The sequence below is a fragment of the Anomaloglossus baeobatrachus genome, chromosome 1 (genome assembly GCF_048569485.1).
Source record: "Anomaloglossus baeobatrachus isolate aAnoBae1 chromosome 1, aAnoBae1.hap1, whole genome shotgun sequence".
Lineage (NCBI taxonomy): Eukaryota > Metazoa > Chordata > Amphibia > Anura > Aromobatidae > Anomaloglossus > Anomaloglossus baeobatrachus.
Window position 1 is genome coordinate 767,959,431 of NC_134353.1, and position 26,616 is coordinate 767,986,046.

At 46.8% G+C, this 26,616-nt stretch overlaps 1 protein-coding gene across 1 annotated transcript in view; it reads left to right on the plus strand.

Moving 5' to 3' along the window:
- Positions 1–26,616, plus strand: part of LOC142251937 (uncharacterized) — a 196,233-nt gene that overhangs the window by 31,149 nt on the left and 138,468 nt on the right. Inside the window, exons 4-5 of the mRNA XM_075324984.1 lie at positions 15,689–15,775; positions 19,223–19,333. Of these exons, the coding sequence (XP_075181099.1) occupies positions 15,689–15,775; positions 19,223–19,333 (198 nt within the window). The remainder of the gene's footprint in view (positions 1–15,688; positions 15,776–19,222; positions 19,334–26,616) is intronic.

A 26,616-nucleotide genomic window follows, 5' to 3' on the forward strand; every position in this document is an offset into this window, starting at 1 on the left:
CTAGACACAGTAGCGATATCACCTGATACCTCAGCCATAATATTAGGTCCATACCATTTGTTATGGTTGATGATGCCTCCTACAATCCTTAGTGCAGCCCCGTTCCTCTGACTGGGTGTCATGTTGTTAGTATACCTTACCTTCTTAAAGGAGCCTCCTCAGTGGGCCCCTTTTGGGCTTAAAGAGACCTGTCCGAAGGATTTGACATTTTAAACTAAAGTGATACTGATTAAATGGATAGCTGCAGTGAAGGAATCCGATCTCTGGTTGCTGAATAATCTTCCTCTAAAGTTTTCATGATGGCGTCATCCGTTCATTGTTTGTTCATCGGGGCAGGATTTGTTTGTAGCGTCTTCTTATTTTTTTTTCTCTGCCTCTCCCCACTGCTTCCTCTATTTCTTCTACAGTTCACTGATTATTCAGTGGCCTGCCTCCTTTTTGAAATTCCGCGTCGCCACCACCATCATGATTGTTGTGGGCAGTGCATGCGCAGTGTGATTCGAAGCGCGGTCTGCAGGTCTTCAATAAAACGGTGCGTGAGCAGACCAAGATTTCAGCTCAATGACCCCTTCATTAAGCCAAAATCTTGATCTGCGCATGTGCTGGTGCCATTTTATTGAAGACCGTATGCAGTGTGATTCTACAGACTGTTTTCAATAAAATGGTGCCAGATGTGGCGCATGTGCTGTTCAAGATTTTGGCTTAATGAAGAGGTCATTGAGCTGAAATATCGATCTGCTCATGTGCCGCATCAAGCACCATTTTATTGAATACCTGCCTAAAACCCGTAGATTCACAATGCGCACACGCTGTCCACCGCAATTATGGCGGCGGTGCAGAAATTTAAAAAGGAGGCAGTTCACAATGGACCTGTGGAAGAAACAGAGGGGGTAGGTGGAGGTGCGGAGAAGTAGAAGACCATACCCCCAAGTACCTCCCTGATGCATGGATAACGTAATCATGAAAAATTTAGAGCAAAATTATTCAGCAACCACAGATCGAATTCCTTCATTTACAAGTAGCCTTTTTATCAGCATCACAGTGGCATTATGGCCGTGGCTTTACTGTATAGTGCTAAATTTTGCTAAAAGGTTCTCTTTAATAGGTTGAATTCAACATCATCTTTCAGGATGAGAGGAGTGACAGGGCTGCTGACCTGACCGATCCGCTGGTGTTGGTGAACAGTACTGTAGGGCTGCTCCTGGGGTTGGCAATGAGCACACAAGGAGATCTCATCTGACCTCATTATGAGCTCGGTAGGAGTGATAAGCGCTGTTCAGACAGCAGTGGTGGCTGCCCACCTTGGCAACAAGCGATAGACAAAATAACAGTAAACGAGTGATAGAGGTAGAGATACACAGTAGAGTTAAGTAATGTACGTGGTTACCGCCTTCCACCCTGTACATTTCTTATATCGGCATCTGCTGGAGTAGTTTTCAGCTGATCGGAGAGGGTGACAGAACATATGTAAAACATGTCAATAGTAGGATGGGGGGTGTAAAGAAAGGTAAAGATGGCTTCAAGAAGATAGTAAGAGATAAGAGGCTTGAGTGGGGATTGATTTAGATAAGAAATATATCATGGCTGGCTCGGGGGAGGGGGGTGGCAGCAGGTCAAGACGCCACCAATTCGAATTACTCGGAGGATTAACTGTGTTGCTTTTATGCCAAATATATCATTTGGCATTGTGCCCAAAAAGTTTGATTTTGGTTTCATCTGACCAGAGCACCTTCTTCCACGTGTTTGGTGTCTCCCAGGTGGCATGTGGCAAACTTTAAACAACACTTTTTATGGATATCTTTGAGAAATGGCTTTCTTCTTGCCACTCTTCCATAAAGGCCAGATTTGTGCAGTGTACGACTGATTGTTGTCCTATGGACAGACTCTCTCACCTCAACTGTAGATCTATAGCGTTCAGTCCAGGAGTGGATCCACGGGACCATGCACCGGACTCCCCCAGGGAGGCCACCAGGAGCGAACCCCTATACAGGGACTGTCTGGCGACCACCCCAGAGGGCCTAGATGCACAGCAGCCAGGACACAGGCGGGATACGGGGTGTGTCCTTGGAAAGTCCGGGCAGAATACGGGGACCCATCTAGCGGTGGCTTTGGACTGGAGGGAATCTAGACGGATAACCGGAGCCGGGGTGAAGACAGCAGGCGAAGTCCGCAACCAGTGATAAATGCAGGCTGGAGACATCGGATGTAATCCAGAGCCGGTGGCAGAGTGAAGCAGAGGGAAGATGGTGAGGTCCACTGCTAACGGACACCAGGGAATCTCCAGGGAGCCGGAAGAGCTGAGGCATACACCGGGCGTCAGGTTTTGAGGGTAGAGACAGGGTTAATCCAGGAACAGAACACAGAGGGCTTGAATACTAGCACAAGAGACTAAGGGTGGCTTTACATGCTGCGATATCCGGCCCGATATCGCTAGCATGCGACCCACCCCCATCGTTTGTGCGAAATGGGCATATCGCTGCCCGTCGCGCACAAAATCTGGCACCTCCGTCACACATACTTACCTGCATAGCGACGTCGCTGTGACCGGCGTACCGCCTCCTTTCTAAGGGGGCGGTCCGTTCGGCGTCACAGCGACGTCACTAAGCGGCCGCTCAATGAAAGCGGAGGGGCTGAGATGAGTGGGACGTAACATCCCGCCCACCTCCTTCCTTCCGCATTGTGGCCGGAGGCAGGTAAGGAGATGTTCCTCGTTCCTGCGGCGTCACATGTAGCGATGTGCACTGCCGCAGGAACGAGGAACAACTTCGCCCCTGCGACAGCAGCGATAACTGGCAGCGGACCCCCATGTCAACGAGGAGCGATTTTGGACATTTTTGCAACGATCCAAAATCGCTTCTAGGTGTCACACGCTACGACATCGCTACAGCGGGCGGATGTGCGTCACAAAATCCGTGACCCCAACGAGATCGCTGTAGCGAAATCGTAGCGTGTAAAGCCCGCTTAAGCTGCAAGATCTCGTTGAACAAGCACCGCCTGTATGCAAAAGGAAGTCTACCCTGCACCTGTAATCGGCCATATCCTGTTCCAGGGATGCTGGCCCTTCAAGAAGAGGTGAATGAGCGTGCCCGCGCCCTAATGCGCATGCGCGAAGCCCGGGAGCCGGAGACAAGCACAGGAAGCCGGGGACAGAACGCAGGGGAGCCGGGAGCAGAGTCCCGAGCCGCAGCAAGCCAGCGGGACCGCCGAGCAGGGAGCACGGGAGACACAGGGGAGCAGGAGCAAGAGCAGCGTCCGCGATCGGTACGCACGTGGACCGGGTCAGTGGCTAAGGAGCGGCACCTTGATCCCGGGATCGGATCAGTGGGTAAGGAGCGGCGCCGGGACCCCGGGAGCGTGACAAGATCTCTGCAACTCATCCAGAGTGATCATGGACCTCTTGGCTGCATCTCTGATCAATCTTCTCCTTGTTTGACATGATATTTTTAAGGGACAGCCGGGTCTTGGTAGATTTGCAGTGGTATGATACTCCTTACATTTCAATATGATCGGTTGCACAGTGCTTCTTGGGATGTTTAAAATTTTGGAAATCTTTTTGCAATCAAATCCGGCTTTAAACTTCTCCACAACAGTATCATGGACCTGCCTGTTGTGTTCCTTGGACTTCATGATGCTCTCTGTGCTTTAAACAGAACACTGAGACTATCACAGAGCAGGTGCATTTATACGGAGACTTGATTACACACAGATGGCTTGTATTTATCATCATCAGTCATTTAGGACAACATTGGATCATTCAGAGATCCTCAATGAACTTCTGGAGCTAGTTTGCTGCACTGAAAGTAAAGAGGACGAATAATATTGCACGCACCACTTTTGAGTTTTTTATTTTTTACAAAAATTTAAAATAAGCAATAAATATCGTTCACCTTCACAATTGCCACTTGTTGATTTTTCATCTTCACCATAACATTAAATTTTTTATCTTTATGTTTGAAGCCTGAAATGTGGGAAAAGGTTGAAAAATTCAAAGGGGCCGAATACTTTCACAAGGCACTGTATATAGGAGCAGCAAAGCATTAGCTATAAAACCGAAAAAACAGTAGAAGGATCGAGCTGTCCCTTCCGCCCCCACTTATTTTCCTGAAATGATGATATGCTGCAGTGGCTTATAACCACCACAGCCATTCAGTAGCTTCAGTCTTAGACGGGCTTTGGACGTTGCGACATCGGTAACAATGTGTTACCGATGCTGCAGCGATAGTCCCGCCCCCGTCGCACGTGCGATATCTAGTAAAAGCTGCCGTAGCGATTATTATCGCTACGGCAGCTTCACATGCACATACCTGCCGTGCGACGTCCCTCTGGCCGGCGGCCCGCCTCCTTCCTTAGGGGGGCGGGTCGTGCGGCGTCACAGCGACGTCACACGGCAGGCGGCCAATTGAAGTGGAGGGGCGGAGATGAGCAGGATGTTAACATCCCGCCCACCTCCGTCCTTCTTATTGCAGCCGGGAGGCAGGTAAGGTGATGTTCCTCGCTCCTGCGGCTTCACACACAGCGATGTGTGCTGCCGCAGGAACGATGAACAACATCGTACCTGTCGCACCATCGGCATTATGGAAATGTCGGAGGCTGCAGCGATGATACGATAATGACGCTTTTGCGCTCGTTCATCGTATCAAAAAGGTTTTACACGTTGCGATATCGACTGCGACGCCGGATGTGCGTCACTTTCGATTTGACCCCATCGACATCGCACGTGCAATGTCGCAACGTGCAAAGCCCGCCTTAGGCTGCTTTCACACATCCGGTTTGAGCCGTGCGGCTCAATCTGGCTGTGAAACCTATGCAATGGATGCGGTGAAAACACTGCATCCTTTGCATACGTTTTTTACATGCGGCCCGTCCGTTTTTTGCCGCTTTCGGCATGCTACTGAGCACGCGCAGTGGACAAAACCGCATGCAGCGGCCGGATACGGTTGTTGGCGCATCGCGCCGCATCCGGCGTCCATAGGGATGCATTGAAAAATGCGCCGCATCGGCTGGATGCGGCACGATGCGTTTTTTTTTACCGGAGCAAAAAACGTGCCAGGGAACGTTCCATCCGGCCGCCGCATCGGCTAAATCTGCCGCATGCGGCAAAAACCGGACGGAACGCAACCCATTGCGGCACAATGCGGCGCCAATGCAAGTCAGTGCTGGAAAAAACGAAACCGGCGGCAGAAAAAACGTTTTTGTTTTTTCAGCAGAGCGCCGGATTGTGCCGCAGTGCTACAGCCGGATGTGTGAAAGCAGCCTTAGGGCGGATTTGCACACTACGACATCGCAGGTGCGATGTCGGTGGGGTCAAATCGAAAGTGACGCACATCCGGCGTCACTTGCGATGTCGTAGTGTGTAAATCCTAGATGATACAATGAACGAACGCAAAAGCGTCGTTATCGTATCATCGTTGCAGCCTCCGACATTTCCATAATGCCGGTGCCGCGACAGGTACGATGTAGTTCCTCGCTCCTGCGGCAGCACACATCGCTGTGTGTATAGCCGCAGGAGCGAGGAAAATCACCTTACCTGCCGCTGGCGGCTATGGAAGGAAGGAGGTGGGCGGGATGTTTACATCCTGCTCATCTCTGCCCCTCCGCCGCTATTGGCCGCCTGCCGTGTGACGTCGCTATGACGCCGCACGACCCGCCCCCTTAGGATGGAGGCGAGTCGCCGGCCAGAGCGACAGTCGCAGGGCAGGTGAGTGCATGTGAAGCTGGCGTAGCGATAATTTTCGCTACGCCAGCTATCACAAGATATCGTACCTGCGACTGGGGCGGGGACTGTCGCGTACGACATCGCAGCATCGGCTTGCGATGTCGCAACGTGCAAAGCCCGCCTAAGCCCCTGTCACACACAGAGATAAATCTTTGGCAGATCTGTGGTTGCAGTGAAATCATGGACAAATTGTTCCATTTGTACACAGCCCCAAACCTGGCACTGATTGTCCACAATTTCACTGCAACCACAGATCTGCCGCAGATTTATCTCTGTGTGTGACAGAGCCTTTAGGCCACGTGCACACAATATTTTGTGAATTTTTTTACCTCAGTACTTATATCACAGGAAAAGTATAAGGCCCCTTTCACATTGCGTTTTTCTCTACGTCCACAGGTCCCGTCAGGCCATCCGTCCGGACCACCCCTCCCCCACTCTGCAAAACGTGCTCCGGACGCATGCGCCCGACAGGGCCATTCACTGTTATGGAGCGCACTGCGTTAGCGTGTGCTCTGTTTTGTGCAATTTTGTGCACATATACGTTTCTGCAGACGGACACCCGAACGTAGACCACCTACGTTCGGGTGTCCGTCTGCAGAAACGTATATATGCACAAAATTGCACAAAACAGAGCACACGATAACTCAGTGCGCTCCATAGCAGTGAATGGCCCTGTCGGGCGCATGCGTCCGGAGCACGTTTTGCAGAGTGGGGGAGGGGCGGTCCGGACGGATGCCCCGACGGGACCTGTGGACATAGAGAAAAACGCAATGTGAAAGGGGCCTTATAGAAACACGGGCAACACTTCTGCATTTTTTACCTACTACTTGTTTTGCCTTACAAGTACTGAAGTAAAAAACTCTAAATTACTGGTAGCTCACATTATGTTTCATCTACAAGGCCCTGTGCATACGTTGAGCAGTTGGTGAAGCCAAAACCAGGAGTGGCACCATCAGAGGAAAAGTACAATGGAAACAAGAGCACCATTTTCGTATTTATCACCCACTCCTGGTTTAACCTTACAAATACTGAGGTAAAAAACTCCCAAATACTCAACATGTGCACGTGGCCTTATAGAACTGGAACATTGACACTGAATCTGTGTCTTTTTGTTTGTTTATAATATTTCCTGCTTCTAGTTTTTTTATATATATATATATATATATATATATATATATATATATATATATATATCTATAGATAGATAGATAGATAGATAGATAGATAGATAGATAGATATTTTACTCTTAATAATTTTTTTTAGGGTTTTGAAAAAAACATAAGGTTTTGCATATACTCATCTTTTGTTTTTTTTGGTATGAGGATCCAAACACTGCTTGAATCACAACCTCCATACCTGCCATCTTAATAATGGAATATTCTTAGAAATGAACTTCCCCTTTAAGTATGCTTTTAGTAATGTAGCTTAGATAGTATGTTTGGATATTTATAGAGCATACGGTAAAGTGCTATCTTATTCCATCACCATAAGAAACGCTCAGTAATGCTGTCCGTATAACAGGCTTTGCACTGGTCAGAATTGCCTTCAGTGCAAGCTTTAAAGGGATTTCCATCTGTAAGATTTTTCACCCCATCCACTTCCTATAGCTAAAAAGAATAAAATCAACTGTTCCAGCCCCTGCTCCTGGTGATTGTTTACAGGCTGTAATCCCTAACCCTACAGCCCACGTGACCGCTGCAGCTAATCGCTAGGATAAGCAGGTCATGTCATCTACATACAGTAGACAGAGCATCTGAGTTCAGTAATTGGCTGCAGTGGTGATATGCACTGTAGATATGACGTCACGGCAGCGGCATGTAAACAAGCACTGGAACAGTATTGGAGAACCACTGATTAAGCAGGGGAACGCGAGTCCTGCTAATTTTATTATTTATTGAGCAAAACCTCTTAAAGCAAGCCGATGGGGTTAAACTATTTCAAGACAAAAAAACCCTTAGGGGAACATGATAGGTCATGCCCTCCAGCCCAATAGTACTAAATACCCAAATGATGTTCTGAAGAAAGCCGCGTGCATGCTTGAGGTTTGCAATGAGCTGGCGATGACAAGGGCTTTGGCAAATCATGTTCTTATGCCCATAGGGGCCTGATAACATGATGAGAGTTCCGATTAGTCTGGGGAAACTAATACCCCATCGATTAGTCAAAAGCCTAATTAACATATTAAAAACAGGGTTTATAAAGAGTTTTTTTAAACATGCGATTAGGTCTTAAACACAATTAAGGGCTGTGTAGACAGGGTATTTAGTAACTGATATAGAAATACTGGTGGGTTGTAGGGCATTGGGGGATCTGCTAGGTTCCCTTTAATCTGTGTTACTTTGGCAAATGCTTCTTAGGTAATTGCAGTATTGGATTATTGATGTAGCCATTCAACTAAAAGTGTACATGATCTGAAGCAACAAAGCATAGTAATGTGCTACTGATAGAATTTAGTTTGTGCATTTTCATGTGCCTCATTTACTGATGCCTGACTCATAAGACCATTGGGATAGTACACGGAGGAGCTAACAATTACTATGTTATCTTATACCCTCTCCGTCTCTTGTGCAGATAAACAGCAACTGCATGAAGTCACTTCTTATAAAGCTGAAGATGATGTTACCTCTGATGCTAGAGATCACAGGACACACACAGACAGCAAGAAAGATGAGTACAAATGGAGGCTATCCCAGCTACTGGGCTCTGAACAGTCAGTGGGGGAAGAATACCAGAGTGACTCCACCTCTGCGGAAAGTGTGTGCACAGAGGACTTTGCTGTAAAGTTTAAACAACGTATGGTTGAACCAATTGTGAGTTCAGAGGCCCATGAAAATGCACAGTATGACACTGGAAAAACTATGGTAGATTACTCTCAAAGTGCATCACTAATACTTCCATCATTTGATGATAACCCTGAAGACCATTTGAACACAGCCAGGAGAGAAGACATCCTTCAACAGTTCAAAGAAGAGTTGGAGGATGACTTGCAAGCAGCTCTTAACAAAAATGTAGAGGACCAAGCTTTAGACAGAAACCAAGAAAGGAAAAGTAGCGTGGAGTCATTAGGTGGTCAAATTTCAAGGCTAAGCCAAACAAATCGTACTCCAATATCAAGTCTACCAAGTTTAGAGAGAAGTTCTGCTGTAAGCCACTTGTCATCAAGAGGTGGTGAGGAGCATCAGCCATTTCGTCATACTGGGAACTTTATGGTAAGAGAAAACATGAACAGGACTGAAACTTCACTATCAACCAACAATTATCCGGACGACAGGGAGCTTGATACATATCCATATTCTGCAGATGTGAATCAAATTGGATGTGATAAGATAAACTTTGTAATGAGTACTGCTGGCACAGGAACAGAGGACTGTCGTACAGACACATTGGATGCAGGCTTAAAGTATAGATCTCAAGAACTTGACCTTATTGACATAAAAGAAGATGATAGGGGTACTAATACGGTCTATCAAGCATCTGAGTCATGGGACTTGCCAAGCTGTGTGGACTGGAGGAAAGATGCTGGAGGATCGCTATCAACTAGTAAGAAAGCGTTACATGGTGAAGCAGACTTAGGACAAGCAAACTGTACTGACAGTTTAAGTAAGTCATAGAAGGGGTCATAGTATGATTGGTTTACTGGTATTTAAAAAAGCAAACATTGATTTCAAAGGAGTTTTCTCATGGAAACTATTATTCAAAACAGTGAAAAGAAGTGGCCTTACAATATACGTCATATAGGTGTCAAATAGTGTGATTGATAGTATAGCGTGATAGAAAGTGTAAATTTGCCATCACATTTTCATCAGTAGTAGTGTCCCCTGCTGTTACTCCTGTGGATGGAGTGCATGTCCACCTTGGGTGAAGGACGCACATGCTCAGTAGCTTTGTACTGTCTCTGCTCTTGCTGTGTATTGATCTGACAGTGAAGAGACTAATACTATGTAGTTATCAGGACAACTACTGCAGGTGGAGTGGATGTTACAAGCGGGGACAAGAGAGAATAGAGAGATATGACATTAGCTATTTTTTTCTCTGTGCATCACAGGCGGAGACAGGAGATGAGGAGTTAGAAGGAACAAGACTGTAATGCACTCATTTTGCTTCCTGGACACATGGCATGAGCTGAAGCCACCCACAGGAAGAGAAAAGACCAATATTACAGGGAATGAGTAAAATCACTGAAAAGTGTGAATACTACAACGGAAAGGGGTCTTTTTGTACGTGTGGAAAAGGCTCAGGAGCTTAGCCTGCACCATACAGAGAAGATGCTAGGTCTTTTACGTAGCTGGCATTGACTCTAAAGAGGGCTTTACACGCAACGACATCGCTAACGAGATGTCGTTGGGGTCACGGAATTCGTGACGCTGATCCGGCCTCGTTAGCGACGTCGTTGCGTGTGAAACGTGCTAACGATCAAAAATACTCACCTAATCGTTGATCGTTGACACATCATTCAAATCCCAAATATCGTTAATGGTGCATGACGCAGGTTGTTTGTCGTTCCTGAGGCAGCACACATCGCTACGTGTGAAACCCCAGGAACGACGAACAACACTGTATCTGTGTCCTCTGGCAACGAGGTGGGCGTGACCTTCATTTGGCTGCTCTCTGCCCCTCCGCTTCTTTTGGACGGCTGCCGTGTGACGTCGCTGTGCTTTCAGGAGCTTCCGACGGGAGCGGGTGCTTTTCACTAGCGATGTCGCTGCGTGTAAAGCAGCCTTTACAGCAGCGATTGGTGCTGGCATAGATCGCTGCTGTTACATCCCTTTGATGTCAATCAGTGATAGATGCATTTAAGCACCATAATATGGCCCAGGCATTTGTTCGGATGATAACTGATCCCCCTTTGCTGCCATTTTTATTCTCATGTAAAGCAAACACTAGGCTTTGTGGGATTAAAAAAAAAAAGCAGTAAAAAAAACCAAAACAGCTTGTAAAAATATTAACAGAAGTAAAAATAACCTAAAAATGTGAATCAACCCCTCTATGTAAAAATAATACATATTTAGTATTGTGATGTCCATAGAAGTCCTCCCGTATCAAAATATAACATTTTTTAACCCATACAGTGAATATTGAAAATTGAAATTCCAAAGTTGATGGGTTTTAAAAAGTGATTGAAACATAATAAAAATGCAGGCTAAGCACGAAAAAAAAAATAAACTCAACACAGCTCAATTGATGGAAAACTGAAATTGCCATGAGTCTCTGAAAATGAAGACTTATACATGTTTGGTATTACCGTAACCATAATGGCTTGGAGAAGCATGACGTCAGGTCATTGTTACTGAACAATTAACCCTGTAAATATGAAACTCCAAAAAGCAATGGCAGAATGGCGGTTTATTTTTCATCATTTCAAAACCTTTGGAATTTTTTTATTAACATTCTCCCTTAAGCCCGCTTTACACGCTGCAATGTATCTTACAATGTGTCGGCGGGGTCACGTCGTAAGTGACGCACATCTGGCATTGTAAGTACATTGCAGTGTGTGACAGGTACGTGCGATTGCGATTGAACGTTAAAACGTTCATCGCATACACATCGTACCTTTCTCTAGAATTGTACGTCAGGTTGTTCATCGTACCCGGGGTAGCGCACATCGCAGTGTGTGACACCCCGGGAACGATGAACAGATCTTACAAGTGTCCTGCGGCTCCCGGCCCACAATGTTGAAGGAAGGAGGTGGGCGGGATGTTTACAACCTGCTCAGCTCCGCCCCTCCGCTTCTATTGGCCGGCTGCCGCGTGACGTCGCTGTGACGCCGAAAGTCCGTTCGCCGCCTACATCGAGGTCGTATGGACGGGTAAGTACATATGACGGGGGGTTACTCATATGTGCGGCACGTTCAACAAATTGAACGTGCCACACAAATGATGGGGGCGTTGCAAATCGCATACGAAATCGTATGTGAAATTGCAACTTGTAAAGCAGGCTTTAAGCTACATGGTAAAATAACTAGTGTCATTCAAAACTACAACCCATCCTAGTATGGCTAGGTTTACAGAGAAAATAAAGATATGACTCTGAAAAAGAGGAGAAAAATACTGAAATCGCCAAAGCAGAAATAGTCTGCATATCTAAAGGGAGTCAACCATCAGGATTTTCATATATAAAGTAAAGCCAGTGCTATACAGGCTCTAGGATGCTGAATGTAAGCATAGATTTTGTTCTGAGATTGGAGGTTTTATTTCAGAAATATGTGCCGGTAAAGTTACAGCAATGCAGTGTTATTTGACAGGTGCAACAGAAAGGGGATATGTGGGTCCAGTCTAGCTATCTATTCCTGCCCCTGTCTGTCTGCTTGCGCAGTAATTAACGTTCATGATGGCGAAAGGGGGAGGAAACCCAGGAAGGCAGAGAGGGGTGGGAATAGATAGGAAGACCCGTCCCACATCTTCCCTTCCTGTTGCATCTGTCAATTAAATAGCAGGGCACTGCTGGAACTTTACATGCACATATTTCTGAAATAAAGCCTTCAATCTCTGAACAAAAGTTATGCTTACATTCAGCATCCTAGGGCCAGTACAGCACTGGCTTTACTTTACATATGAAAATCCTGCTGGTTTGTTCCCTGTAAGTGGTTTAAAAATAAAAAAATGTAAACTTATATTTCATAATTTACAGAGTCAGGACTCTGATTAGAAAAATGTTGTGAAACTAATACATCAGTACGTTGCACAGGAATTTGATTAAAAAAATATCCCAAAATGATCATAATATGGAATAAATAGTGGTATCATAATAGAGAATAATGCCCAGTGGTATGGAAACCATCACGCAAGGATGCTCCAACCATTCACTTCATTTTCTCATTAATTTGTGAGACATTCTCCTGGGCACTGTAGTGTGGACATCGTGTTATTAATCTTCATGTGAAGGTAATATAGATCAGTGGACCTGTATAATTGCCCGAGAATTGAGTTGCTAGAAAGCAAAAATAGAGATGTCCACGTTACATACAGGACATAAGTTCCCTATTCTCTCATTGATTAAAAGTATTTAATGATTACAAGTAAATCAAATATTACACTAGGGTGCCACCATGGCTACCTAAATCGTTTTATAGAATCTTATACAAGGTTTATTGGTAATAGCAGCAATACATAGGGGACAGTTCATCATTGTCTTCTCCCTTTAGGCCCTGTGCGCACTTGCCGGTATTTGCTGTGGATTTCCTGCATGTTTCGCTGCAGAAAATGTTCATAACATCTCTGCAGTGAATCACCAGCAAAACCTATGGAAAAAAAAAATGCTGTGCGCACTATGCGGAATTTGACAGCTGCATGTTTTGCTGCGGGATTCCCGCAGCAAAAACAATTGCATGTCACTTCTTTTCCGCACGTCGCTGCGGGATTTCACTCTATTGACTGCAATGTAATCGTGAAATCCCGCAGGGAATAACGCAGGCAGCAAATTCTGTGCGGTTCATTGCGTTTTCCTGCGTTATTCCCTCCGGTATTTTGCAGTTTACCTGCGGTAATGTACATCGCTGCCTGCGGTTTGCAGGGAAGTGATGTCATTATGCCAGGAAGAGGAAGTGGAGCAGAGAGTAAACACACACATCACAGACAGATCACACTCACACGGAGACATAGCACACACAGATTGCACTCACACACAGACACATAGAATACACATAGAAAGCAAACGGACATATAGAAAAAACCCCACGTGTGCTCCGCCGTATTTTTACCGTCCAGCCGAGGTAAGCACACAGCGGCGGCCCGGTATTCTCAGACTGGAGAGAGCGAGGGGCAGGGTTAATGTCCCCCGCCTCCCTCCTCCCTCCCGCACCCGAGAATATCAGCCGCAGCTGTCCCTGGACTGTCGCATCCATTATGCGACAGTACCGGAGTGACCCCGGCTCTTCCTGCTGCCGTGATGCTGTGGCAGTCAGGGTAATATAAGGAGTTAATGGCGGCGGATCGCCGCCACTAAGTCCATGCTTGATCATGGCACCATCTATGAGACAGCTGACATGATCAACCCGTAAGTAAAGTGAAAAAACACAAACACCGAAAAATCCTTTATTTTAAATAAAACACAAAAAAGCTCCTGGTTCACCCATTTATTAACCCCCCGAAACACACCGCTCCGGCGTAATCCACGTCCTGCGATGCATGCATCCAGCCGCGACTGACACACAGCTGAATGCAGCCTCGAAGAGAGGTAATTACCGGTCATTTCCCACGGCCGGTAATGTGAACACACTACCGACCATGAGAAATGCAGCGTGTGCTCACAGGGACTTGTCTATCTATCCCTCTGTCTATCCCTCTATCTAACTGTCTAGCTATCTCTCTATCTATTCTTCTATCTATTTATCTATCTGCTATCTAGGAAAAGGCTTTTTTTTTTTTTTTCTTCAATGTGCTTTATTGCATTGAATGCATTAAAGCACATGTACCAACCCGCACGCGGCAAAACTGCGAAAATACCGCAGCAATGCCGCGTTTTTTTTTTACCGCGGGTGCGGTAATCTTTCAATGCCTGCGGAATTTTCTTGAGAAAATTCCATATTCCAGTGCGCACAAAGCCTTAAAGGGAATCTGTCAGCAGTTTTTTTCAATGTAAAATGGAAGCAGTGTGAAGTAGGGACAGAGACCCTGATTACAATGATGTGTTGCTTACTAGGCTATGTTTTGCTATTTCACTAAATTCAGTGTTTAATCAACATGAGATTATCACTACAGGACAAGGTATCTTATGTCACCTAGTCAACTGCTCTGTGTAATCGTCGACCCCCACCACTGATTAGTAGCTTTCTGTCAATGTACAGTAAACATAAAGCTGCCAATCAGTGGTGTGGGCGGGGCTACACACTGCTCAGCATTCTGAGCACTCAGATTTGCAGCAGAGAAAACTGTGATTGTATTAAAATGATAGCATGCAGACTGACATGTGACACATCGCTGGAATCGGGGTCTCAAATCCTATATCATGCTATATCATGATTACATAGTAAAATTCTGATTACAGAGATTCCCTTTAAGTTGAAATCTATAAGAATAAATCCATGTAAATTAGCATTATTTCAGTGATATCCAAGTTGATATTAGTATTTGTGTTCAGGTAATCTTAGTTCTAGCAGTATCATTAGACACTTGAATATTCATGTGTACGTACAGTTGAAACCAGACATGACATCAGAATAAACCTTTCCTATTTTAGGTCAATTAGGATTACCAAAATTATTTATATTTGCCAAATGCCAGAATAATGAGAGACAGAGAATGTTTTAAGGCATTTTTATTACTTTCTGCAAGTCAAAAGTTTACATACATTTCATTAGTATTTGGTACCATTGCCTTAAACTGTAAAACTTGGGTCAAATGTTTTGGATACCCTTCCACAAGCTTCTCACAATAGCTGGACGGAATTTGGGCCCATTCCTCTTGACAGAACTATTGTATCTGAGCCATGTTTGTAGGTCGCCTTGCTCGCACCTGCCTTTTCAGCTTTGCCCATAAATTTTCAATAGGCTTGAGATCAGGGCATTGTGATGGCCACTTCAAAACATTGACTTTGTTATCCTTAAGCCACTTTGTAACCAGTTTGGCAGTATGCTTCTCGTCATTGTCCATTTGGAAAACCCATTTCCGCCCAAGCTTTAAGTTCCTGGCTGATGTCTTGAGATGTTGCTTCAGTATTGCAGCATACTCTTCTTACCTCATGATGCCATCTATTTTGGGAAATTCACGAGTCCCTCCTGCAGTAAAAAAAACTCCAGAGCATGAAGCTGCCACCCCCATGTTTCACAGTTGGGATGGTGTTCTTAGGCTTCAAAGCTTCTACCTTTTTAATCAAAACGTAACTATGGTGATTATGGCCATACATTTCAATGACAGTTTGACAGTGGAGAAGTTACTTATTCTAATGACTTGCCTATCTCTACTGATCCTTATGTCTAGTAATAGATGCTGTGCTTGTGGTGCTTTATTTCTATGCCTGTGGTTTTATGTTCACAGAACAAAATGATCAAGTGGAAGAGCGAATCCCTGTGGACTCCTCATTGACCAAAGACAAGAAAAGTTCCTTACACAAACATGTGGCCGGTAAGTAATAATTTACCGGGATAGTATTTGTCATTCCTGTTCATTTAAAGTTACGTACATATTCTGTAAGTGCATAAAGGAGTTATTCACTACTCGGACAGCCCCTTCTCACTCCCTATATTTCCCCCTCGTAAAATACTATCAGCTATACTCCCCTCCAGGGTGGGCGCCGCTCCAGCAATGTTGGCCTCTGCTCTCTGGGGGCAATGTCACGTGTGCGCTGCAGCCAATCAGCAGTTGCTTCACTTTCTTCATACCAAACTGACACCCGGAAGAAGTGGCAGCTGCTGCCTTGGGAGAGCAGCAGCCGACAACGCTGGAGGGGAGTATAGCTGCTATTATTTTACATGGGGAAATATAGTGATTGTGAATGGGTTGTCTGAGTAGTAGACGATCCCTTTAAATCTTTTCCGAACTCCTTCTTAAAAGAGTTGACCACTACTTTGACTACTGATAACTTATGCTATCCTTAGGACAAGTAAACAATATCAGATGATTGGTGTCTGACACCCAGGACCTCCACTGATCAGCTGGTTTCAGCTCCTGCGGCAGCTTGTTGTCACAGCACTGTGCTGTAGTTATCCTTGCCTTGTTTCAGCTGAACAGGAGCTGAACTCCAGCTCTCTGTAATGGGTGTCAGCCACAACACCGATCTGATATTGATCACCTGTCCCAAGGATCAAAGTAGTGGACAACCCCTTTAACTACTCTCCGTTTTGATCAGCTGAACAGACATTGTATGCTGTTTAGTGTCTGGCATCCAGCAAGGAATTGAATAGATCAAAATCCAAGCTGTTCTGTCCTCATTTCTGCTGTCAGAAGATGATGGATGACTGCCTGGCTGAACCCATAGGCATCATGTAGTCAGCGGATACTCTAAAGTTTATCTAATGCCTATGACCTGAATTATCTTTCAGAAATAGCATTTCCTTAGCCCCATTTACAGTTCTATACTATTTTGTGTCCCTCAGTGTAAATCAGTTACAGTCTTGGAAACATTTGCAGATAGACAATTAGGCCGCTTTTACACTGTGTTCCTCCCCCCATTAAGTGATGCCTTCAGGGTTTCAGTCCAAACCCCCCGCAAAACGGGTTTTGGACGTATGCACCAACGGGCCCATTGACTATAATCATGCTGACGGAGTCACCGTGTGTTCTATCCTGCACCGTTCTCTGGAGTATATACCTATTGGAGACGGACACCCAGACGTAGTGGCCCCGTATACACGTACGTCCGAAACTCTTTTTGCAGGGGGTTCGGACGGAAGCCTCAATGGGACCACTGAACAGGGAGAGGAAAGCAGTGTGAAAGTGGCCTTAGATAGCACTGAGGAGAAATCATATTTACAGTGGCATGCAAAAGTTTGGGCATCTCCAGTCAAAATTACTGTTACTGAAGAGGAATCACATTTACAGTTTACAGTGGCACGCAGAAGTTTGTGCGCCTCCGGTCAAATTACTGTTACTGAGGTAGAATCACATTTACAGTTTACAGTGGCATGCAGACGTTTGTGTGCTCCGGTCAAAATTACTATTATTGTGAAAAGTTGAAATGATATCTAAAAGGTATAAAGTTAAAGATGACACATTTCTTTTGTATTTTAGGCAAAAGAAAGAAAATATATATATTTTTATCTTTTACATTTTTAAATGAACAAAATAGGAAAATGGGCTGATGCAAAAGTTTGGGCACCCTGCATGGTTTCAAATCTTCCTTGAGGTATTTTTATCCATTCCTTCTTGGAAAAGTCTTCCAGTTCTGTGAGATTCCTGGTCGTCTTGCATGCACTGCTCTTCTGAGGTCTAGCCACAGATTTTTAATGATGTTCAGATCAGGAGACTGTGAGGGCCACTGTAAAACCTTCAGTTTGCAGTAGTCTATATTGTGGATGTTGATTTGGGTTTAGCATAATTATACATTTGTAGAAGGCATTCTGTTTTCTATTTCAGATTTTTTTTTGCAGGTAATGTTATGCTTGCATCAAGAATTTCATTCATTAGATTCATTGAATCTATTCTTCCCTTTACCCATGAAATTTCCCCCATGTCATTGGCTGTAACAAAACCCCAAAGCATGATTGATCCACCTCTATGCTTAACAGTTGGGGTTATGTTCTTTCCTGAAATTCTGTGCCCTTTTTTCTCCACACATACCATTGATCATTGTTTCCAAAGAGTTACATTTTAACCTCATCGATCCACAGAACTTTTTTCCAAAATGTATCAGGCTTGTTTAGATGTTCTTTTGCATACTTCAGATGCAGAATTTTATGGTGAGGACACAGGAGAGGTTTTCTACTGATGACTCTTCCATGAAGGCCATATTTGTACAAGTGTCTCTGAACAGTAGAACAATGTACCACAACTGCAGAGTCTGCTAAATCTTCCTGAAGGTCTTTTGCAGTCAACCAGGAGTTCTGATTTGCCTCTCTAGCAATCCTACAAACAGCTCTCAGACATTTTTGCTTGGTCTTCCAGACCTTATCTTGTCTTGTACTATTCCTGTTATCTGCCATCTCTTAATTAATTTCAAACTAAGGAAAGGGCAGCTTGGAAACACTTCACTATCAACTTATAGCTTTCTCCTGCTTTGTGGGCCTCCACCATTTTTATTTTCAGAGTGCTAGGCAGATGCTTAGAAGAACCCATGGATGCTGTTTTTTTGGCACAAGGTTAGAGGAGGCTGGTTTTTATAAATCTGTGAAATTTTCATCACCTGGCCTTTCCTAACGATGATGGTGAACAAGCCATAACCCTAACAGGTTAATTTTTGTCTGATACCCCGGTCAAAGTTACCTGAACACACAAATCTCTAAGGGTGTCCAAACTTTTGCATCAGCCCATTTTTCATTTTGTAATTTTTCAAATGTAAAAAATGAAAATATATATTGTTTTGCCTAAAATACAAAGGAAATGTGTCATCTGTAACTCTATGCCTTTTAGAGATTATTTCATCTTCAACTTGCTCAACTGTTCACAATAACAGTAATTTTGACCATGGGTACCCAAACATTTGCATACCACTGTACATCACTGTGTTATTATAGGGTGGTATTGCCACCTGTGGATATTGCAGCTCACATTATATACTGAAATGCAGCAGGTGTCCTATACAACCCTAGGACCAGAACATAGAGGCCATACCGCACATTTATTGTATATCGTCTCATTCCAAGCTGGATCACTGCTGTTACCTGCCTGTTTCACCTGCATAAATGTAACATGCTGCAGATAGAGGGTGGTAGGATAGGACGGGAATTCCACTCCAATATACCTACATTTTGACTGGTACGTGTTACCTAAAATATTGATAGTCAACCAATTGAATTGCAAGTTTTCATGGCCACCTCTAAAGTCTATCACATTGGTCAACAAGCCTATAAAAAGGTATTGGTTTACTATTTTCAGACATCTGAGTTGTTAAAAACGTAATTTTCTTACCTTAAGGTGTTCCTTTGATGAGTTTTGATGCCGTCACTGTTGACAGTGATTTGGATTCTGTGACAACAGAAAGAGTAAGGGATCACATCCGCAAAGCTCTGAGCAACAGCAAGGGAGGTACGAGGTTACATTGTTTTACCTTATAAATCTTCTACCCTCAGGTTTTCAAATTTCTTTTAAACAAGGGTTTGCAGTCGCACCCAGGCCCTGTAGCCTTAGGGAGCCCAAAATGTCCCTTGGCCCATATGAGAAAAACAATACTAGAAAAACAATACTATGAGACGTAATGATAGTTTGGGGCACTGTGGGAGCTTTTGGCATTGTGACCACGAATTTCAAATTACGCCACTGATTTTAAAGGGAACCTATCAAGTTTCGAAAAGCAGAGCATGTTAGAGCTGATAAATACCATCCAGAACATGTATGTCTATCAGAGATGGCAATCACTGGTAAAATCGTAAAGCAAAGGTTACAATTGTGCTGCCCCCCGCTCCTTTCCAGACAATAAACTGAAAAGTCGTGGATTTTCTCCAATCATGCCCAAAATCTAATTGGCTGACGTCCCACTCAGCACATTCACAGGCTTAGCGGAGTGTAAACCATGGCCAATTCTTGATTTTCTGCTGCGTCAGGAGAAAATTTAAATAGCACCCCCACCTCTCCCGCCGTCCTCTAGGGAATCTTTCCTGTCAAAAAGAAAAAAAAAATCCATCAATAAAATATAACTCACAGATTTGTGCAGTGCAATAATCAAATCCAATGCCTGTTCTAGCTTTTCTACTGCCTGAGGCAAAAATTGTAATGGCACCCCCTCCCCACATTACTATATAAACCTGGAGTGAACACAATTCCATCATTGTTTGTTTTTTGGGTTTTGCTTTTAGAATATTCATCCACTAATATTTAGCCCCTTTTGGGAACTTGAACCTGCAAACGTCTTATCACTTATACTGCGTTGATGAGCAAAAGGGTAACAATTAGTGATGAGCAAGCACTACCACGCTCGGGAGCTCGGTACTTGTAACCAGCATTTTGACTCTCTTACTGGCTTGACTCATTTACTAAGTATAATAGAAGTCAATGGGGAATTCAAGCATTTGACCCGTGCTACTGGAACACAACTGACTTGTCTCCCTGAGAATCACCCGGACACACAGTCCCTGTGAAAAAACAGAGGCGTGACAATCTTTATTTACTTTACTTAGTATGCGTGTGAACATGTCTCAGACACGTGTGAAAGCGAACATTACATGAACATTAGACACGAGGTTTAAGGAAGGAGGCCTAAAGGGTGCTTTACACGAGACAACGGATCGTGCAATGCATCGTCGGGGTCACGGTTTTCGTGACGCACATCCGGCATCATACACGACGTTGTCGTGTGAAACCTCTGAGCGACGCAGTATCTCTCACAAATCGTGTCGTGTACTCGTCGCTCAGTTTCATAATATCGTTTATTTTTACTTGTGCCGGTTGTTCATCGTTCCCGTGGCAGCGCACGACACTCCGTGTGACACCACGGGAGCGATGAACTCTGCTTACCTGCGTCCCACGGCTCCCGACGGCTATGCGGAAGGAAGGAGGTGGGCGGGATGTTTACATCCCGCTCATCTCCGCCCCTCTGCTTCTATTGGCCGGCGGCTGTGTGACGTCGCTGTGACGCCAAACGTCCCTCCTCATTCAGGAAGTGGACGTTCGCCGCCAACAGCGACGTTGCTCAGCAGGTAAGTACGTGTGACGGGGATTTCACGACTTTGTGCGACACGGGCAGCGATTTGCCCTTGACGCACAAATGACGGGGGCGGATACAATCTATTGTGAAATCGCACAATCGGTCGTCCCGTGTAAAGCAGGCTTTAGAGAATGTTTTATATCTGAATTTTTTGCTTTAGTGAAACATTTTTTACAATTTAAGTTAATCTTTTTTTCACACTGTTTTGTTATCTGTCCCAATCCACTGCTATAGCGATATATATCGTGTTTTATAGTTTTTTTTCTTCGTTCCTTATGGGAGACCCAGACCATGGGTGTATAGCTTCTGCCTCCGGAGGACACACAAAGTACTACACTAAAAGTGTAGCTCCTCCCTCCGAGCATATACACCCCCCGGATGACAAATCCACCCAGTTCAATGCTTTGTGTTCAGGAGGTCACACACACTCATGCATCCTCTGAATTTTGATTTTTGATTTTTGATTTCAAAGATTTGGAAGAAAAGCGGGTCCAGTCTGGACTCCCGGCATGTCCCTTCTCACCCCACTGTGTCGGCGGTGCTGTTAAGGTTGATTTTACAAGGCTGGAGCCTTCACATGCCGCGCTCCTTCACCATCCCCTGAGGCTCTGGCTTGAAGTGGGAGCCATCACGGTTCTCACTGCTTTGCAGGAGACCGGTCTCCATCCGCAGCCCTTTCAGGATCCTGCCGGACGGAGCGCTCATCCCCCAGGGACCTGGCACCTGCGTCTCATAAGCTAAGTACTGAGACGTTATTACCACAAAAAGTGGTCTTTCCAGGGGTCCCTTGTACTTTATATATTGGGGAGAGTGTGTTAACATTTCCGGCCGGTTCTCCAGTTTTCACTGGAGAACCGCGCCGATGGTGCCTGCACGCTGGCCGCATGTTTAAATCTAGGCCCCGGCTTCAGTTGCCGCCTACTTTCGGTTTCACTGCCTCTGCATGTCAGTCATGCAGAGGCACAGTGCGGCTCCGCCCAGCGGCTGTTCAGCACAGGGAACGGACACTCCTCACTGAGGAAAGATTCCCTCCCCTGTATGCCTCATTTGCCCTCCGGATCTCGCTCTCAGAGTAGGCCCCGCCCCCTCTCCTCGCTCCGGCGCCATTTTATCGGCGTTCTCAATGTCTGCATAACACATTGTGACAAATGGGGGCCTGGGCTGGGGGATCTGGAGGGCACAGAGATGTCTCTATGTTAAACGGTCTGGCAAGCCACAACCTCTGGTTGTGCAGCTGCTTATATACACTGTTTATATACTCTGCTGGGGGTCATTCTGGACAGAGCCCCCACTTCTGCAGCATGTCTCACATCAGAGCAAGGCTGCAAGGCTGTTCTTATTATACACTGCATGTAGACTCGTACTGCCTGTACCGAGCACATAACCACATTGTGATGCTTGCTCTAACACAGTGGTCCCTCAGCCTGGAGGCTCATCAGTGGTCCTTCCAGCTGCTCCGGCTCCGGTGGCTGAACCCCCGGTTTGGGTAGAATCCCTCTCTCCAGGGGACAGCTGTCCCGGACACTGCTGAGCATGCATCAGCCCCCTTCTCAGGGCGCTTCTGCTGCTACGGCTCGCTCAGCAAAGCTCACAGAGGATTGTTCATCTGGTCTCAGTCCCCGTCCTCCTAAAATGGAGACGCAGGGTCCCCTTTCCTTCCTCGTCCCGCAGCTCTGATTTACGAGCGGACTCGCAGGACGAGGAGGATGCCTTTTCTAGGGGCTCGGACGCTACTTCATGTATTGATCTGTCCGAAGGTGACGCAGATGCTAATGATTTGATTGCGTCCATTATATTTGTACTGGACCTCAATCCGCCTGTATCAGGGGAGCATCCCCCTCTGGCAGAAAGGCATCAGTATACCTTAGGAGAACAAGGAGTGTGTTCCTTAACCACTCCAGTTTTTCAGGCCACTGTGACCAAGCCCAGAGCCTGTCCTGACAGACGCTTCCCAAAGCGTGGTTCTGATGACTGTTTCTCCCTTCCACCAGAGGTGGTCAAGGAGTGGGCTCATTCACCAAGGGTGGACCCTCCGGTGTCTAGACTTTCAGCCAGGACAGTTGTATCAGTGGCTGACGGCACCTCTCTAAGGATCCCACTGTCCGCCAGGTTAACCTTCTGGCCAAATCTATATATGATGCAGCAGGGGCCTCGTTCTCCCCATCTTTTGCAGCAGTGCGGGCTCTCAAAGCCATCTCTGCTTCTCTGGAGGAGATGCATTCCCTCACCAGGGACTTTATGCCCGACATGGTTTCCTTTAACTTCCAGGCTCCAGTCTTTTCATCCTATGCCATGTCTGCCATGCTGGAGGCTTCTCACCGCACTGCGGTGGCTTCGGCTACTTCCCTCGCTATCCGCAGGCTCCTGTGGCTTCGAGAGTGGAAGGCAGATGCTTCTTAAGAAGTTCCTTGCTAGGCTCCCTTTTGCTGGGACCAGTCTATTCGGTGAACAGCTGGATGAAATTATTAAGGAAGCTTTTGGCAGGAAGAGTTCTTCCATGCCACAAACCCAGGAAACCTATCCAGGGCAGGAATCAGTCGAGGTTTCGTTCCTTTCGTTCCTCTAACTGGTCGTCCTCTAAGCCCTCGGCCTCGTCCACTAACTCAGCCAAGGTCCGTAAACCAACTGGCGCATGAAGCCGCGTCCTCAGAAGTCTGCAGGAGCTGCTGCCACCAAGGCAGCCTCCTCTTGATTATCTGGCGCGCCAGCAACGTCCTTGGTCGGTGGCAGGCTCGCCCACTTGGGCGACGTGTGGTTTCAACTCGTCTTCGATCAGTGGGTGTGGGTTACCATCTCCCACGGCTGCAGAATAGAATTCTATCCAGCCCGCCAAACAGATTTTTTCTGTCAACTCCCCCCTGCTCCAAGGCCGCCACCTTCTCACAGGCCGTGGCATTCTTGCAGGCCAGTGGAGTAATTGTACCAGTTCCCGACTGGGAATGGTTCTGAGATTTCTACTCAAATCTCTTCCTAGTCCCCGAAAAGGACGGTGCCTTACGACCTGGATCTCAAGCTTCTCAACAAGCATATTCAGGTGCGGCATTTTTGCATGGAATCTCTGCGATCAGTCAATGACCCAAGGAGATTTCTTAGCATCCATCGACATCAGAGATGTCTGTCCGCATGTGCCAATCGCAGTTTCCACCAGCGTTGGCTACGTTTTGTAATCGGAGAGGAACATTTCCAATTCGTGGCTCTCCCCTTCGGGTTAGCCACGGCCCCTCGTGTATTCACCAAGGTCATGGCAGCAGTGGCTGCGGTTCTGCACCTCCAGGGGTCGGCAGTGATTCCTTACCTGGACGACCTTCTAGTAAGGCTTCATCCAGTGCAGACTGTCAGCGGAGTGTCTCGTTCACTCTCGCCACGCTTGCAAGTCCACTCTGACCTCGACCCAGGAACTTACGTACCTAGGGATGCAATTCAAGACTCTGCTGGCACTTGTGAAGCTGCCCTTAGTCAAACAGCAGTCCCTTCATCTGGCGGTTCGCTCTCTGCTGAGGCTCCGCCGTCATTCCATCAGGCACCTCATGCAGGTGCTGGGTCAGATGGTGGCGTCAATGGAAGCGGTTCCCTTTGCCAGTTCCATCTGTGTCCCCTGCAACTGGACATCCTCCGCTGTTGGGACAAGCGGACCTCTTCCTTGCACAGGCTAGTGGCTCTGTCGCCACACGCCAGGAGCTCTCTTTAGTGGTGGCTTCGGCCCCTCTCTCTGTCCCAGGGACGCTCCTTTCTGGCCCCGTCCTGGGTGATTCTCACCACGGATGCCAGTCTATCCGGCTGGGGAGCAGTGTTTCTCCACCACCGAGCACAGGGCACTTGGACTCCGTCCGAATCAGCCCTCTCGATCAATGTGCTGGAAATCAGAGCTGTGCTCCTAGCTCTCGTAGCTTTTCTCCACCTGTCGGCGGGCAAGCACATTCGAGTCCAGTCAGACAACGCGACAGCAGTTGCCTACATCAATCACCAGGGCGGGACTTGCAGCCGCCTAGCAATGTTGGAAGTTCAACGTATCCTTCAGTGGACGGAGGACTCCAAGTCCACCATATCCGCAGTCCACATCCCAGGCGTAGAAAACTGGGAGGCAGATTATCTAGCCGTCAAACCGTGGACAGCGGCGAGTGGGCCCTGCATCCGGCAGTGTTCCGGTCAATCTGCCGCAAGTGCGGCACTCCGGAAGGGGATCTAATGGCATCCCGGCACGACAACAAGGTCCCGGTTTACGTGGCTCGCTCCCACGATCCTCAGGCCTTGGCGGCGGACGTGCTGGTTCAGGATTGGTCCCAGTTCCGTCTGGCCTACGTGTTTCCCCCTCTAGCTCTCTTGCCCAGAGTCCTGTGCAAGATCAGAAGGGAGGGCCGTCGGGTCGTACTCATCGCCCCAGACTGGCCCAGGCGAGCTTGGTTCCCAGACCTGCTCCGTCTGTCCGTAGAGGTGCCGTGGCATCTCTCGGACCGCCCATACCTTCTCTCACAGGGTCCGTTTTCCGCCAGAATTCTGCGGCTCTCAGATTGACGGCGTGGCTCTTGAGCCCTGAATCCTTACGGCTTCAGGCATTCCTTCCGAGGTCATCTCCACTATGACTCAGGCTCGGAAGTCTTCCTCGGCCAGGAATTACCACAGGACTTGGAGAATTTTCCTGTCCTGGTGTCGCTCTTCCGGCCATGCTCCTTGGCCGTTTTTCCTTGCCGACCATCCTGTCCTTTCTACAGTGCAGTCTGCAGCTAGGACTGTCCCTCAATTCCCTCAAGGGACAGGTCTCGGCTCTGTCAGTGTTGTTCCAGCGGCGTATCGCCCGACTGGCCCAGGTGCGCACCTTCATGCAGGGCGCATCTCACATCATTCCGCCTTACCGGCGGCCTCTGGATCCCTGGGACCTTAATCTGGTCCTCACGGCCTTACAGAAACCCCCCTTTGAGCCTCTTAGGGAGGTTTCGTTGTTTCGTCTTTCACAGAAAGTGGTCTTTCTGGTGGCCATAACTTCTCTCAGGAGAGTCTCTGATTTGACTGGGCTCTCTTCTGAGTCACCCTTTTTGTTTTTTTCACCAAGACAAGGTGGTTCTCCGTCCGACTCAGGGTTTTCTCCCTAAGGTGGTGTCTCCTTTCCACCTTATCCAGGACATTTCATTGTCTTCCCTTTGTTCGGCCCCTGTGCATCGCTTTGAGAATGCGTTGCATGCTTTAGATTTGGTGCGGACGCTCCGGATCTATGTGTCACGCACCGCTGTTCTTAGGCGGTGCACCTCTCTTTTTGTGCTGACCACGGGTCAGCGCAAGGGTCTCTCGGCTTCTAAACCGACCCTAGCTCGTTGGATTAGGTCGGCCATATCCGATGCCTACCAATGTTCTCAGGTGCCTCCCCCGCCGGGGATTAAGGCGCACTCGACCAGAGCTGTCGGTGCCTCTTAGGTTTTCAGGCACCAGGCTACGGCTCAGCAGGTCTGTCAGGCTGCCACTTGGTCTAGTCTGCACACCTTTTCGAAGCACTACCAAGTGCATGCTCATGCTTCGGCAGATGCGAGCTTGGGCAGACGCATCCTTCGGGCGGCTGTCGCCCATTTGTGAAGTTAGGTTTTGCCTACTTCTCAGTTTCTGTTTATTTCCCACCCATGGACTGCTTTGAGACGTCCCATGGTCTGGGTCTCCCATAAGGAACGATGAAGAAAAAGAG